Raw genomic sequence first — 14,775 nt, 5'->3', positions numbered from 1 at the left:
ACCTGGGTTTGCATACCAGCCGTAGTGTTTAAACTGTGGATCATCTACTTAGTCTCTGAGTCACAGTGTGTGTCCAGAAAATGCGGATAGTTATGCCTACCTCACAGGATTTTGATGACAGGTGACAGTATGTCTAGCCCGTGGTGCCTGGAAATGTCAGTTCTCTTTCACTCGTTGCCCACCTCCCACCGAGCACAATACACCAACCAACCCACAAGCCAAGAGTTTATCATCCTAGTAGGAATGTTCAAAATATCTCCAGAATTCTATACCACTTCAGGAAGATTGTTTCTCTTTCATTCTTGCAGGCACTGGGGCTACATATTTTGGCAAATCCTTCCCATTTTTTTTGTGGCTGCAGAAGGCTGGCTCAGAGATGAGGGTGCAGGAAGGAGCCCTGCCTGGGGCGCGGCTGGCAGCGCCCTGCTCTGCTCTCGTCCCCTTTCCCTCATCACCCCAGGAAAGGTGCTGGGGAGGGGGTGTGACTTTTGTGTGGGGCTGAAACTGCATTCGGCACGGTTCCCTGTTGAAATGTGACTCTTGCTGAACAGAGCTGAGTGGAGAGAGACGGTAACTGATGATCGTCAGAGGGGGAGCTTCAGGAAGTATGCCTACTGTTCTTTTTCTTTCTTTCTTTCTTTCTTTTTTAGGATTACCAGGGAAAGTTTTAGAAAAATAATTTAATTGGGGGGAAAAGTGACCATAGACTTGGAGATTTCTTGGAAGCATGATGAACATACAAAGTGCTAGAAGCACATTAATTAGGATAGACCCTTTGCTTAATAGATATCATTACTTAATATTAACCAAATATAAAGTAAAATTTTAAGTCTATCTGAAAATCAAACAACTAGAGGAAATTTAAAGATTACTAATTCCCCTTTAACAAAATTTACACACTAACCATAAAATTACTTAACAACAAAATAAGTGAGAGCCTTTCAAAAACTCATTTATGCATATCAGCAAGAACTAAAATTAGCGTAGATCTTAATTTCAGAAAAATATATCCTCTTTGCATCTATAGTTGACCTGACGAACGAACCCGTGATAAAACAAACTAGAGATTTGAGCTGCCAGGAATTCTGATGTATTTTCCCCTAATGCTGGCCGAACTATATTTCATATTTGCATGCAAAGGGCCATGGTTATTTTAGAATCTTGGAGACAACATAATGTAGAACCGACGAACCTGAGCTTTCAAGCCTAATTCTAAGACCTCTCAGTGGGGTAATGTTGAGAAAGCAGCTCAACATTCCCGAGTCTCCATGTGTCATCTGTAAAAGCAGTTCCTCCTCAGAGTGTTGTTTTTAATTTATTTATTTTATTTATTTATTTTTGGCTGTGTTGGGTCTTCGTTGCTGCATGCAGGCTTTCTCTAGTTGCGATGAGCGGGGGCTACTCTTCGTTGCGGTGCGTGGGCTTCTTTCTCACTGCGTTGGCTTCTCTTGTTGCGGAGCACGGGCTCTAGGCTCGCAGGCTCAGTAGTTGTGACTTGCAGGCTCTAGAGCGCAGACTCAGTAGTTGTGGTGCACGGGCTTAGCTGCTCCACGGCATCTGGGATCCTCCCGGACCAGGGCTCGAACCCGTGTCCTCTGCACTGGCAGGCGGATTCTTAACCACTGCGCCACCAGGGAAGCCCGTTGTTTTTAGAAGTAAATGAAAGTACTTAGTATAGTGACTAGCACATTGCAATTTCTAAATAAAGTTATCTATTGTCATTGTTATTATTATTATATGTGTACACATCTAGCTGAATGCAAACCCCAAACACCTTTGATAGCTTTGAGGTTGAGTTACTGAAACACCTTTGACTATAGAGTTCTGCTCTTCTCCCTGGCCAACTAGACACTGTTCTGTTGAAAGTCAGGAGACATGGCATAGTATTGAGAACCTGGTTGCATATTTTATAAGGGTGGAAACATGAAGTTAGATGCGTAGATGCTGTTGGCAGATACAGAAAGAGATGACTATCTTTTTTTATGTGAATTCACTTTATTAAGAATATTTTTAATATATATCATCTTTTAGAGTTAATATGAGAAAAAGGAGAGCCGCATCAATCTGTTTGGTGTTAAATGCTCCAAAGTCGGAGCTTTAATACAATTATATTGTTTCTAAAATTCAAAGGCTTTCTTTTTTTAAAATTTTTATTGGAGTATAGTTGATTTACAGTAGACAATTGTTAAAGTCAAAACTGAAGACTTTTTTTCTGGACAAGATAAAGTAACACAGACTGGATTACCTTCTCACCTAAAACAACTAAAAAAACATACGAAGTCTATGGAACAGTTGTTTTTCTTCTTTCCAATTTTTTAATTGTGGTAAAAGAGACATAACATAAAATTTAGCATCTTAACCTTTTTAAGTGTACAATTCAGTGGTATTAAATACATTCATAATGTTGTGCAACTATCACCACCATCAATCTCCATAACTCTTTTCATCTTGTAAAACTGAAATTCTATACCCATTAAATACTAACTCCCCATGCCCCCCATCCCAGCTCTTGACAACCAACATTCTACTTTCTGTCTCTATGATTTTGACTACTCTCAGTACCTCATATAAGTGGAATCATGTAGTATTTGTTTAGGTGCAACAACTTTTGCATCAAGCAACAATTTTTGCATCAATATAGGGCACTGATCCCTGAGAGAGAGGAAACAAATGAGGTGAGCCCTATGATTACCCCAGCTTTCTGTCTAGAGGGTTTATGTTGCAATGCAGGGAGAGGAACCCAGGTGAAGCCTGGAGAGAACAGATGTAACCAATAGGAAACAAACAGAAAGATAGTGTCAAGCCCAACCATATTGCTAATCACATTAAATGTAAATTGTTTGATCACCCCAATTAAAAGGCAGAGATTAAGGTTGGATTTAAAAAAGCAAGGCCCAATTATATGCTGGCTACAAAAAACCCACTTTAAATATAAACTCAAAAATAAGTTGAATTTAAAAGCATAAAAAAGATACACCATTTAACTACTAATCATAAGTAAGTTGGAGTCTTCCTATTAATATCAGGCAAAGTAGATTTCAGAACAAAGAATATTACCAGACATAAAAGAGTTATTTAGTAATAATAAAGGGGACTATTCATCAAGAAGATATAACAATTCTAGATGTTATGCATCCAATAACAGACCTTAAAGTACATAAAGCAAAAACTGATAGAAATGAAAGAAAAAATAGACAAATTGATTAATTATAGTCAGATATTTCAAAACCACTTTCTCAGTAACCAAGAGAACCAGGAGAGAGAAAACTCGTAAGTATACAGAAGATCTGACCAATATCATCAACCAAGTTGACCTAATTGCCACTTATGGAATACTCCACCCACCAACAGCAGAATACACATTATTTTGAAGTGCAAATGAAACATAAAACAAGATAGAGCATATTCTGGGCCATAAAACATGTCTTAATAAATTTAAATGAATTAAATCATATAAAGTATGCTTTCTGAGCAATACAAAATTAAATTAGTAGTTCATAACAAAAAGATATCTGGAAAATCCCAATATATTTAGAAATTAAATGTAATACTTATAAATAACCCCTATAAATGCCTATATTAGAAAAGAAGAAATTTTCTTAAATCAATGACTTAAGTTTTCATCTTAGAAATCAGAAGGTAAAATAAACCCTGAAAGAAACAGAAGAAAACAATAAAGACAAAAGAAAAAAAAATTAACAAAATAAAAAGTAAAAATTCAATAGACAAAATCAATGAAACTGTAAGTTGGTTCTTTGAGAATATCAATAAAATTGATAAATCCCTAGAAAATCTATCAAGAATAAAATGAGAGATGAGAATGAGAATAAAATGAGAGAGAGATATAGATAATGATCTATATCAGGAATAAGAGAGCTGATATAACCTCAAGATCTACAGACATTCAAAGGATAATAAGGGATTACTATCAAATTTATGTCAATAAATTTGACAGCATAGATTAAATAGAAAATTTTCCTAAAAGATACAACCTACTCTAAAGCTAATTCAAAGATAAAATATCTTGAATAGCCTTATATTTATTAAAGAAATTGAACCTGGAGTTAAAAGCCTTCTCACAAAAAAACCCTTCAAATCCAGATGACTTCCCGGGTGAATTCTATTAAGTAATTTAGGAAGAAATAATATTCACTCTATTTTCCTTGAAAATTGAAGAGGAAGCATTATTTCTCAATTCATTCTATGAGGCCAGTATTACTCTGATCCCAAAATCAGAAAAAAAAATTATAAGAAAACTACAGTCCAATGTCCCTCATGAACATAGATGCAAAAATTCTTAACAAAATTCTTAGCAAATTGAATCTGGCAATACATAAAAAGTATGTCAAGATTGTCCCAGGAGTTTGGGATTGACATGTACAAACTGCTGTATTTAAAATAGATAACCAACAAGGACCTACTGCATAGCACAGGGAACTCTGCTCAATATACTATAACAACCTAAATGGGAAAAGAACTAGAAAAAAGAATAGATACGTGTATATGTATACCTGAATCACTTTGCTGTACACCTGAAACTAACACAACATTGTTAGTCAACTATACTCCAATATAAAAAAAACTATATTTCAATAAAAATTTTTAAAAAAGATTTTCCCAGGAATAAAAGTCGGTAAAACGTTCAGAAATCAATCCATGTAACTCACCATATTTACAGATATAAAGAAAAAACAAAGCAAAAACAAATGATCATTTCAATAGATGCAGAAAATTCATCTATGTACATCAAGAACTCATCATATTTTACTGTCTAAATATATGCTCTTTATTGTGTGTCAGTTATACCTCAACAAACTACAAAAAACGAAGTGCAGAGAACAATTTTGAACTCCAATAAAGAAAAAGACGGAACTACATTTTTTTTCTACTTAAAAGCAAATGCAAGGATTATATGGTTGGTTGGAAAAAGGCACACAACTTTTTAATCAATTAGGCAGAACTCACTAAACCTGTAGAATCTCAAAGAATCATCCAATGTTGCCCACTCCTGACACAGCAGGTAATTCTGAACTCTCTGAAGGTGACGGTACTCTTTTGGTGAGTAGCTAGGACACCACCGTATTTTCTGGTGAGTGCTTCAAAACTTTTCTTTATGGAAAGCTAGCTTCTTTATAAAAATAAAACCAACTCACACACAACAAAAATGGAAGGAAATTGCCTCAGCTTACCTGTTTTTGTTAGAGGCTGGCTGACTAGCTGCCGAATTACACTGTTTTCTGATGACCTCAGAAGTAGCACAATATCAGTTGGAAGAGTGTCTCTATTTTTAGCTAAGAACCCACTTGCGTTATAGATGACCTGTTGATAAAGTACGTTATCATCACTGTCACAATCAACGTCATCACCCTCATCCTCATCAGCAGCAGCAGCATTATCATTATCAACAGATATTTACTGAGAGCTTACTTAGCGCTAAGTGACAGGTACACAGAGATTTACAAAGGTAGTCCCTTACAACTTGGTTGGAAAAGTGAACCTCTCCAGGTTTACATTATATCTTTTCAGAGAAAAATTTGTGTCACACTGATTTTATTTGGGTTGAAATAATCAAAGAGGTTTGATTCCTCCCATTTATTGTATCACGTTGGAAATTTTGTGGGTCTCCCTTCTCTATTTGGAGGGTTGGGGCCACCAAGGTATTCTCATTTCTATGATAACTGATTCACCTGCAGTGAAAAGGCTTTTATAGATTTAGTCTCAGTAGTAGTGTGGTCTGAATACACTGTGGGTGTTTGTGTTTCTGGCACTTCTAAATAATTTTAAGATTTTTAAAGATCAATGTAACCCAAAGATTTTTGTAGGATGGCCCAATGTGGTGGTTGTTATGGACTGAACTGTGTCCCTCCAAAATTAATATGTTGAAAATCTAATCCCCAATGTGACTGTATTTTGGAAACAAGGTCGTTAAGGAGGTAATGAAGGTTAAATGAAGTTTACTGTAAGAGTGAGGCTCTAATCCCACAGGACTAGTGTTCCTATAAGAAGAGGAAGATACACCAGAGATCTCTTTCTCTCCCTCATACGTACACAGAGAAAAGGCCATATGAAGGCACTGGGAGAAGGCAGCTATCTGCAAGCCAGGAAATAGGCCTCACAAGATACCAGATCTGCTGGCACCTTGATTTTGGCCTTCTAGCCTCCAGAACTGTGAGGAAATAAATTTCCATTGTTTAAGACACCCAGCCTGTGGTATTTTTGTTATGGCAGCCCAAGAAGACTAATACAGTTGTTAAAAATAACTGGATAGGGCTTCCCTGGTGGTGCAGTGGTTGAGAATCCACCTGCCAGTGCAGGGGACATGGGTTCGAGCCCTGGTCTGGGAAGATCCCACATGCCACAGAGCAACTAAGCCTGTGCACCACAACTACTGAGCCCACGTGCCACAGCTACTGAAGCCCGCGCGCCTAGAGCCTGTGTTCCACAACAAGAGAAGCCACCGCAATGAGAATCCTGCGCACTGCAACAAAGAGTAGCCCCCACTCGCCACAACTAGAGAAAGCCTGCGCACAGCAACGAAGACCCAACATAGCCAAAAATAAGTTAATTAATTAATTTTTTAAAAAACTGGATAAAATGATCATAGGAAGTTCTTAACGAATATTTTAAAGTAGGCTTATTTGGAAAATCACATGCTGAAAATCATGAGAAAGGCTATAACTGTAATATTTAAGGGAGATTTTGTCTTCCATGACAAAAGCCTGGACTACTGACTGACACAGAAGTTCTACTAGACTAGAATGCTCGGGGTTCTGTGGTATTTTATTTTGTTTGTATATGTCTATGAATTCCTTCTTGATTTGAATATCTTCTTAGTCCTCCAATATTTATAACATCATTGTGAGGGAAAGACCTGTTATTCTCTACAGAAGGGAAAGAAACTGTCTCCTGGGTTTCTTTCCATATGTAGGATGGCATATCTGAGGTTTGCTCTGGTGTGGGAAGTGTATCCACCAATGCATAAACACTGCTTCCTCTGACTGAATGACAGTCCATCAGTTAATTCTAATTAATCAGCTCAGTGATCTGGCCATACCTCCAGCCCGGTACCTTCTCTTGTTGGGAAGGAGGAGAGACAAAGGCTGCCATGGACAGAGAAGCAACTCAAGTCTGAAGAAGGCAGTTTATATAAAAGGTTCTCAGCTGTCATTAAAAGAAGAAAAAAATAGGTACCCATTGTCAGCCAACCACATGCCAAGCCACATCTTAGGATCAGAAGGATGGACTCTTTACATCATTACAGCCATCTATAAATATTTTGGGCCATAATTTTCATGGCCTTATTATTCAATGAAAGACTAAAGAGAAACTCAGTTATAATGTTTCAGAGTTCTTACCTTTCCTGCATAATGGTGAATTCCGAAACTAAGTTCCATTCTTTTAGGCCTCCAGAAGTACTGTGATTTCAGATTACCTTCAAATTTTTCTGTAGAAAAAAATTTAACTCCAATATCAAGCATGTAGGAGGGCCTCAAAAAATACCGATTGACAGAATCATCTCTTTCACCACAAAATGGAAAATGTGCAGTGAATAAACAGAAAAGTTTATACAGTTATTACATGCAGATTTGTAATATAATTATAAATGGTAAGGCAAAACTTGAGATCATGAATTTTACCATTCCAATATGATTTGGGTCAGCAGGTCTCAAACCTTAGCAAGCATCAGAATCACCTGGAGGGTTTGTTAAAATAGACTGCTGGGTCCCACCCCCAGAGTTTCTGACTCAATAGGTCTGGAGTAGGATCCAAAAATTAACATTTCTAGCAAGTTCCCAGGGGATGCTGATGTTCCTGGTCTGGGGACCCCATTTTAAGAACCACTGAAAACTACAGAGGAAGGAAACTAAGTACTTGAGATTGTCCAGAGAGCTTTGTGAAACACAGCTGGATGTGAAGCCATGAGCCTAGAAATTTGGTATTTTGGCTCTCTTTTTTAGAAGACGAGCTATAGGTTGTTATTGATTACATAGGAAACACAATAGGATCATACAGGCATTTCTACAACAGTTTTACCAGCACAAGTTCTCTGTTATTTCATGTCCTAGAAGGCACATTTTAACATCAAAATAAAGGGACTAGTATGAAACGATTTCCCCAGCACGTTGAGGTTATTTTCTTTTCCATCTAGTATCGTTTAACTAGAGGAGAGAATAGGCAATCAGTGAGTCAGATAAACGACGAGAACATCACAGATGAATTTATTTCCTCCCTGTTAGGTATCTCATTTCCAATTCTGGAGCTGTCCTTTTGCCCTGTCCTCCAATTTCTAGTTTTGGGCTGGATAATTACTAAGGTCATTTCTAACACAGAATCCTATGATTGGGGCTCTCCCATAATATAAGGAGAAGTCCAATATTGAAACTTGTTTAATTCATCACTAAATATTTCACCCTATTATAAACATTCACTGGTCTAGGTATTAGATCCAAAGCCTCTTCCTCAAAGTTAGATATGCAGGCTTTGTCACAGCAATACTCTACTAGATATTTAAAAAAAAATTTTTTAAATCATTCATAATTACATGACCGTATTACATGAAAACTATGTAGACATACTGAATTTAAAACTCACCTACAAGAGTTTGGTCGGTGGCCTTGGGAAATCTACTTTCTTCATCGAGGAGGGACAGTAAACCCATTGGCTTCTGCAGAAACATATCTAGGAGAGGCCGGTTATCTTCGTATTCAATAACTCTAGCATCCACATCTTCATTTAGGTATTCATTCTGTAACGGGACATGGTATGTATAGAAACACTTAAAATTTTGTGAACAATATGTAACTTGGCAGCAATTACCTAAAATTCTACTTTACACATATTATAAAAAATTACTCCCTATGACATTGCCCTTAAACTGAAGGTATCATTTTATTTCTCTCTCCCCAGAAGTGCTAGTTCATTAAAGTTAGCACTGATGATACTCAGGGTAGTAATAAAAAGTTTCTAGCTTCTATACTAGAATTACAGGCATCTCAAGTTTTCCAGATGCAGGAGACTATGTTGTTAATAAGCAGTAATAAAATCACGTTCCAAAATTGATAGAATATTAATTAGGTATATCTTAGGGTTACACTTCCCCCAATTTAAGCCTTTTATCTAAATTCAGAAATGCTGGATCTCTCAAGAACATAGTTTTTCAGTCATGATGACATTTACGTTGTTTGGGGTGAATGGCTGTGGGCCACAGGAACAACCAATGGCTGGAGAACCAAGAACACGTAGGTTCCCATCTGGGCTCGGCCACTTGACTAGCCATATAGTCCTTTGGAATTTTCTTACTCTTTAAACTTCTGTGTTTTCATCTACTAAACAGAAGTAACAATCTCCATCTAACAAAGTAATAATATCTGGTACATTAGTAATCATTTGTGGTGGAGTATAATATAAAATGCATAAAATAAAAACAATAATTACTGTAAGATGTTGGTACCAGCACAACACAGATACTGATGATCTATTTTACAAAAAAGGACAAGAAGAATTGTGCTGCGGCTTTGCTTCTATGACTTTTGCCTTCATACCGGGTCCCCCTCTCCCCCAGCGCTGCAATGTGTAAGAGAGGGGACATAGACGACCTCTGAACTCGCACTTGTAGTGATGTTTACAAGGAGGGTTCTCCCCACTTTCTCAGGTGATAAAGCAACTATTACCGGGGAAGAGTATCAAATAATTACTGACTGGGGAAGAATGCCCTGCACCATTCACGAACGAAAGTTACAGGCTACTTTCATTACCATTTTAATATATTCTTTAATTCATTAAATATTTTCATTGAACACCTTATAATAAGGCACTGTGATGGGTGATAAAAACATGTTTAAAACAAACTCTCTGTCCTCAGTGAATTTAAGATAAAATTTGAGCGATTAGCTTTGTAAATAAATACCCAAAATGCAAGGTAACACAGGATAGATAAATGCTAGGTACAATGTACTACAGGAGTTCAGAGAAAGAGAATTTATTTCTGGGATCTTCATGGATGAATTTAGCCAATGGCAGGTGGGGCATTTAATAAGCCAAAGTTTTAATCTCTGCTTCTGGGGCCTTATAAAATTGAAATCACAGTCAAGAGTGTCACCAGGAAAAAAAGTAAATGTATATTTTTAAATAAAACAAAATCTAGTATGTAAAAATGAGGCAGAACCCACTGGTCTAAAAGTTAGATCACCTGAAAGACATTCAGTTTACCCAGTACAAAAAATGGAAACAATGTTTGAAGTTTCACAGCTTTTTCACTTGAAGGTAACCTTGGGAGATGAACACAGACCTAGAATTACGTGACTGTCAGACACATTATGCTGACAGCATATTATAGCTTAAATGGCAACTGCAAAGTTCAAAAGAGGTTTTGTATATTTTCTATGGAAAGTGTTCAAGGTTATGGTCTAAATCAATGCATTTGTCACTTCTATTTGCCTGTGTCAAAATCCACTGCATGCTTTGGTGGCAGGTCATACAGGGCAGAGTAACTTGGAAAACAATGGGCTTAGACCTTTAAGATACTTGTTAGTATCTCCAGGCAAACCAATGGAGAAAAAATGCTGTTACTCAGGATTTACAGAGCACTCACTTTTAGTAAAGTTGTCATGCCTAAAACAACATATTATGTATTTTTATGGCCGTAATGATTTCAAAATGTTCAGTTGTTTTTAAGTATATGTGGAGAAAGGTAGCTCATGTAACTACTGAGAAAGTCCTCTGCTATGTCCTGTACATTAAACAAATACATTTAAAGCAGGTGAGTAGAGCTGTTAACTACAGTAAAGCTGAGCTGTTAACATATATAATCCGTACTCTGTTGAGATGTCCCCCATTCCCTTTTGAAAAAGGGATCATTTTAAGTATACATCAAGGAGAAAGGAAGTGAGAAGCCGCGGGTGTTAGAAAACCTCGTGCCTGAAACAAGATCTCCTTGCTCTGCACTGATCTTTGAGTGTGAGGCGTGGAAGGACATGGCAGTAAGAAAGCCTATGGAAGATGCATCCGCAGCTGTGGCCTCAACAACAAGCTTAAATACTTCGGGCCAGAGTGTCACCCCAGGGGGGGATTCGAGATTACCACCTTGAGTCCTCAGACTCACACAGCAGCGTGGGAGCGTGGCCACCATACACTGATAGAGCTGCAAGCGTCCACACGCTCCTGAGGCAGGTGGAAACGCAAGCGTGGACTGCTCAGCATGGGTCACCGACACGGTACAGGCTCCACGCGTATCACTCAGCTCTCACCCCCGCAGAGAGCCGCTTCCCCGTCTCCTGGTCTGATCCAGCAATACCCCTTCCTCCACTGGTCACTCTCTATCCCTGCCCTGTCCCAGCCACCATGCTTTCAATTATTTCACAGTATTTCTAGCATTTTCACTTATCCTCCCTCTCTCTCATTAGAATGAAAACTCCATGAGGACAGGAACTTTTATTCCCCTCTGTACTCTTTTCCTCTGTATCTAGGGAGACTTGGGTGTGTTAAATGAATTACAAATGAATGAATGAAGCTCTGAGTGACTTTCCTGAGAAATTATCTTCTTTCTCCACACACCCCCCAGCTTTATTGAAATAGAATCGACATAGAACATTGTGTAAGTTTTAGGTGTACAATGTCTTGATTTGATACACTTATAAACTGAAAAATGATGACCACCATAGAGTTAGCTAACAACTCCATCCCATCACATAATTACCTTTTTTTTTTTTTTTTTTTTTTGGTGAGAACATTTAAGATCTATTCTCTTAGGAACTTTCAAGTATACACAGTATATAGGCAGCCTAGCAGACTGCATCATCATGTAAAGGATCGACAGGTCTTACCTATCCCCCCAAAGCACCACATTATCATTCTACTGTTGGAGAATATGTTTTTACTACCATCTGATAGTTTTGGCTAAGTCTGAAGTTTCAAAAAGAGCTTCCTGAAATCAAGGTTTCAATCAAGGAGTCTGGCTTATATGGTATTTTCTTTCATGCAAGATGGGTATATGCAGTAACAGGGCACACTGAAGTCTTACACTGAACTTGCACCTGGGAAATGAAGTCATATCCTTCTCATGTAGGTAAGTCCATTACCTGACACTGCTCCACGGTTTTAGGTATTTTAGAATCTGGAAATATTTTAACAGTTGGTTTAGATGATCCTCAATATTTATTCTCCTGTGTTTGCTGTTTCAAGTCATAAATCACTCTCTCTTATTTTTATAAGTTTAGTCCACTTCTTAATGATTCTCTCTGCTTCAAGTCATGGGAGAAGAATGAATGGGATTTATATCAGACGGTATTTGCAGTTCACCTAGGTTTGTGGCACTGTCTCTGTGTAGATCATTGCAGACAATGCTACATAGTGAAATTCCTTGAACACTTGTGGAGCACCTGACATATGTATATGTAGGGGCAGGTGGGACTGGGGAAGGTAGAAATAAAGATGAAAAAGGAAGAGTTCCTGTCCTTTGGAGCATAGCAAGAATGCTCTCTGCCTTTCCATTCCAACCTTTAAGTTACATCCTAGGATTTCTTTGCTTTTGCTATATTCTCTTTTTCAGTTGTTCCATCTCCTAGGTCTCTATCCTTCCTGTTAGGTGGTCTCTAAGCTCTCCAGCTGTCACAGTCTCTGTCACCACTGCCACCTGCCTGTTACTCTTCTCTCCAGTCTCCTTCCTTCCAGACTTATGCTGATTCTCCTTGGCCTTTCATGTGAATACTGTCTCTCTCTCTTTTTCCTCCCCTCCATCCTCTCTCCCTTCTTCCTTCTTTCTTTCTTCAACTAGATGGAGCATGTTTTCTTCTGTACAAGAGAATACTTTGTTAGTTCCTTGTTTCTTCTGAACTTCGCTTATTTGTTTGTTCATGAGAATATCCTGGATGGGTATCAGAAGACCCAGATTCCGGTCCTGGCTTTGTTTAACCAGCCTGTAACATTGGGCAAGTCACAGGGAGCCATTTGTATCTATGAAATGTAAATGATCTATTTAGGTTTCTTCTGGTTCTAACATTTCAAAATGCCAAAACTGCCTGACTGTGTTGTGAAACTTAATGAATAAATGAATAAACGTTCTGCTGACAGAACATTTACAAGGGAGAAGAAGCCACATACACATTTATTCCCTGACGCCTGTCTTTTAGTAAAAGAATTCCTACTCACCAACTGCTCATATGAGTGTACATATTCATGAAAATACTGCCCGCGTGGAAAGAAACCATTGAGAAGTTACTCACCGTAAGAGAAAGGCTTTATAGGTTGAAAATCTAGGATTTAGGGTGTTATCAGTACTCAGGGTAAACTGAGTATGTTTATTATAGTGAAAAAAGAAATTTTGCCACTCTTCATCTTGAAATAATTTCAAACTACTAGAAAAGTGGCAAGAACAGTACAAAGAATTCCCATGTACCCTTTACCCAAATTCCCCGATTTCTAGCATTTTACTGCATTTGCTTTATCATTTGCTCTCTTTCAATATATACATATTATTTTTAGTAATAACATTTTACTGAAGTAGCTAAGTATTAAAAAAAACTAAAAATGAAGAAAGCACAGTGGTAAATATGCATACTGTAAAAATCTAAACTCTTGATGTTAAGTAAAATTTATGATTGGAAATCTATTTTTTTCGGTATTTTCTCTTCAAAGCTGATATCAATGGTCTCGTTCATTTTTATGTTAATAGCAAGCCAAAGAGAATGTTGATCATCATTAATTTGAAATGACATAGGTCATTAATTCAGAATTTGACAAGTAAACTAACGAGAAAGTATTTTGCATAATCCCTAATAAAATATACATGTTATATTTTACATATATTTAAGAACTTTGGAGAAAGGAGATTTAAATGATACTCTCTAGAAGAGCTTCCTTTTTCAGAAAAAGAGATATACATTTTGAGATGAAAGTTTCACCTAGTCACTTTTTGTATGTGGTACCTAACCTTGAAAAGTCTTTAAAAGCATAAAGGATTTTACAAATTTATATTCTATTGACAGGTATTGGTTTAGGATAAGGAGGAATTTCAGTTAGGAATTCAGACATGTAGTTTTCTATACACCAGGATCTCTTTCACCTTAAACTATTTCTGCTTTACTGTCATGTCTACGTCTTTACCAAATAATTTTATTTCAGTTTGTCAATACTATGTTCTAACCTTACACGTAGAAAACTATAGTAACTGTGTACGGATTGATGCTCCTCACTGTATACTTCACTCAAAATTATTTTTAATCATAATTAAAAGATTTTTAAAAATATTATCAAATTGTCAAAGTAAGTACCACAAATCCCCACATCACATTCAGGGTGTTGGCCAACTTCATTGATAGAAAAGAAGCAGACTGAGTGCAGCGTGGGTGTTGAGTGAGGGACGGGGAGGACCCAGGAGCCCAGGAGGCTGCCTGTGGGAGCCAGAGAGGGAGGGTGGCCCGCTCACAGCCAGGAGATGCTGCAGGGATGTGCCACGTGTATCGACTCATTTGGGTACCAGCTTCCATACTCACTTAGTAGGTGAGAAGTTTAAGGAACATTTGTGTGTGATCTCAAACAGTAGCCTAAAACTTGGCCAAGCATTTATAAAGGAAGATTTATTGCATACCAAGGGTTTCTTAAATGTACAGCTGTCTTAATGCTTAAGGAAAATGCCTGTAAAATTGCCTTTATCCCTTGGAGAGCTCACGTAAGACAAATGCCATCACCATCACACACATATGGCGCGTGCAATAGGAAAGAAAGCTGGATATAAGATAAAAATTCACACTTTGCAAGCAAAACAATTTGAAGACATTT

The 14,775-nt window shown here is 37.6% G+C and overlaps 1 protein-coding gene across 19 annotated transcripts in view; it reads right to left on the bottom strand.

Annotated features, from left to right (window-relative positions):
- Window positions 1-14,775, bottom strand: part of MYO3A (myosin IIIA) — a 188,355-nt gene that overhangs the window by 53,892 nt on the left and 119,688 nt on the right. For 15 of the 19 annotated variants that reach the window (XR_014261311.1, XR_014261312.1, XR_014261313.1 and 12 more), the window contains exons 21-23: window positions 8,593-8,746; window positions 7,356-7,444; window positions 5,190-5,319 (exon numbers count right to left, since the gene is read on the bottom strand). Coding sequence is in view for 14 of the 19 variants with exons in the window: in XM_082452738.1 (XP_082308864.1) it covers window positions 5,190-5,319; window positions 7,356-7,444; window positions 8,593-8,746 (373 nt within the window). In the remaining 5 variants the exon portion in view is untranslated. Of the gene's footprint in view, window positions 1-272; window positions 2,320-5,189; window positions 5,320-7,355; window positions 7,445-8,592; window positions 8,747-14,775 lie in introns of those variants that run through there. The other 4 variants (XM_082452728.1, XR_014261315.1, XM_082452729.1 and 1 more) reach the window with 4 other exon arrangements.

This window comes from Balaenoptera physalus (genome assembly GCF_965194825.1).
Source record: "Balaenoptera physalus genome assembly, chromosome: 2".
In the NCBI taxonomy this organism is placed as follows: domain Eukaryota; kingdom Metazoa; phylum Chordata; class Mammalia; order Artiodactyla; family Balaenopteridae; genus Balaenoptera; species Balaenoptera physalus.
This window is presented reverse-complemented; position numbering and strand designations above follow the sequence as displayed.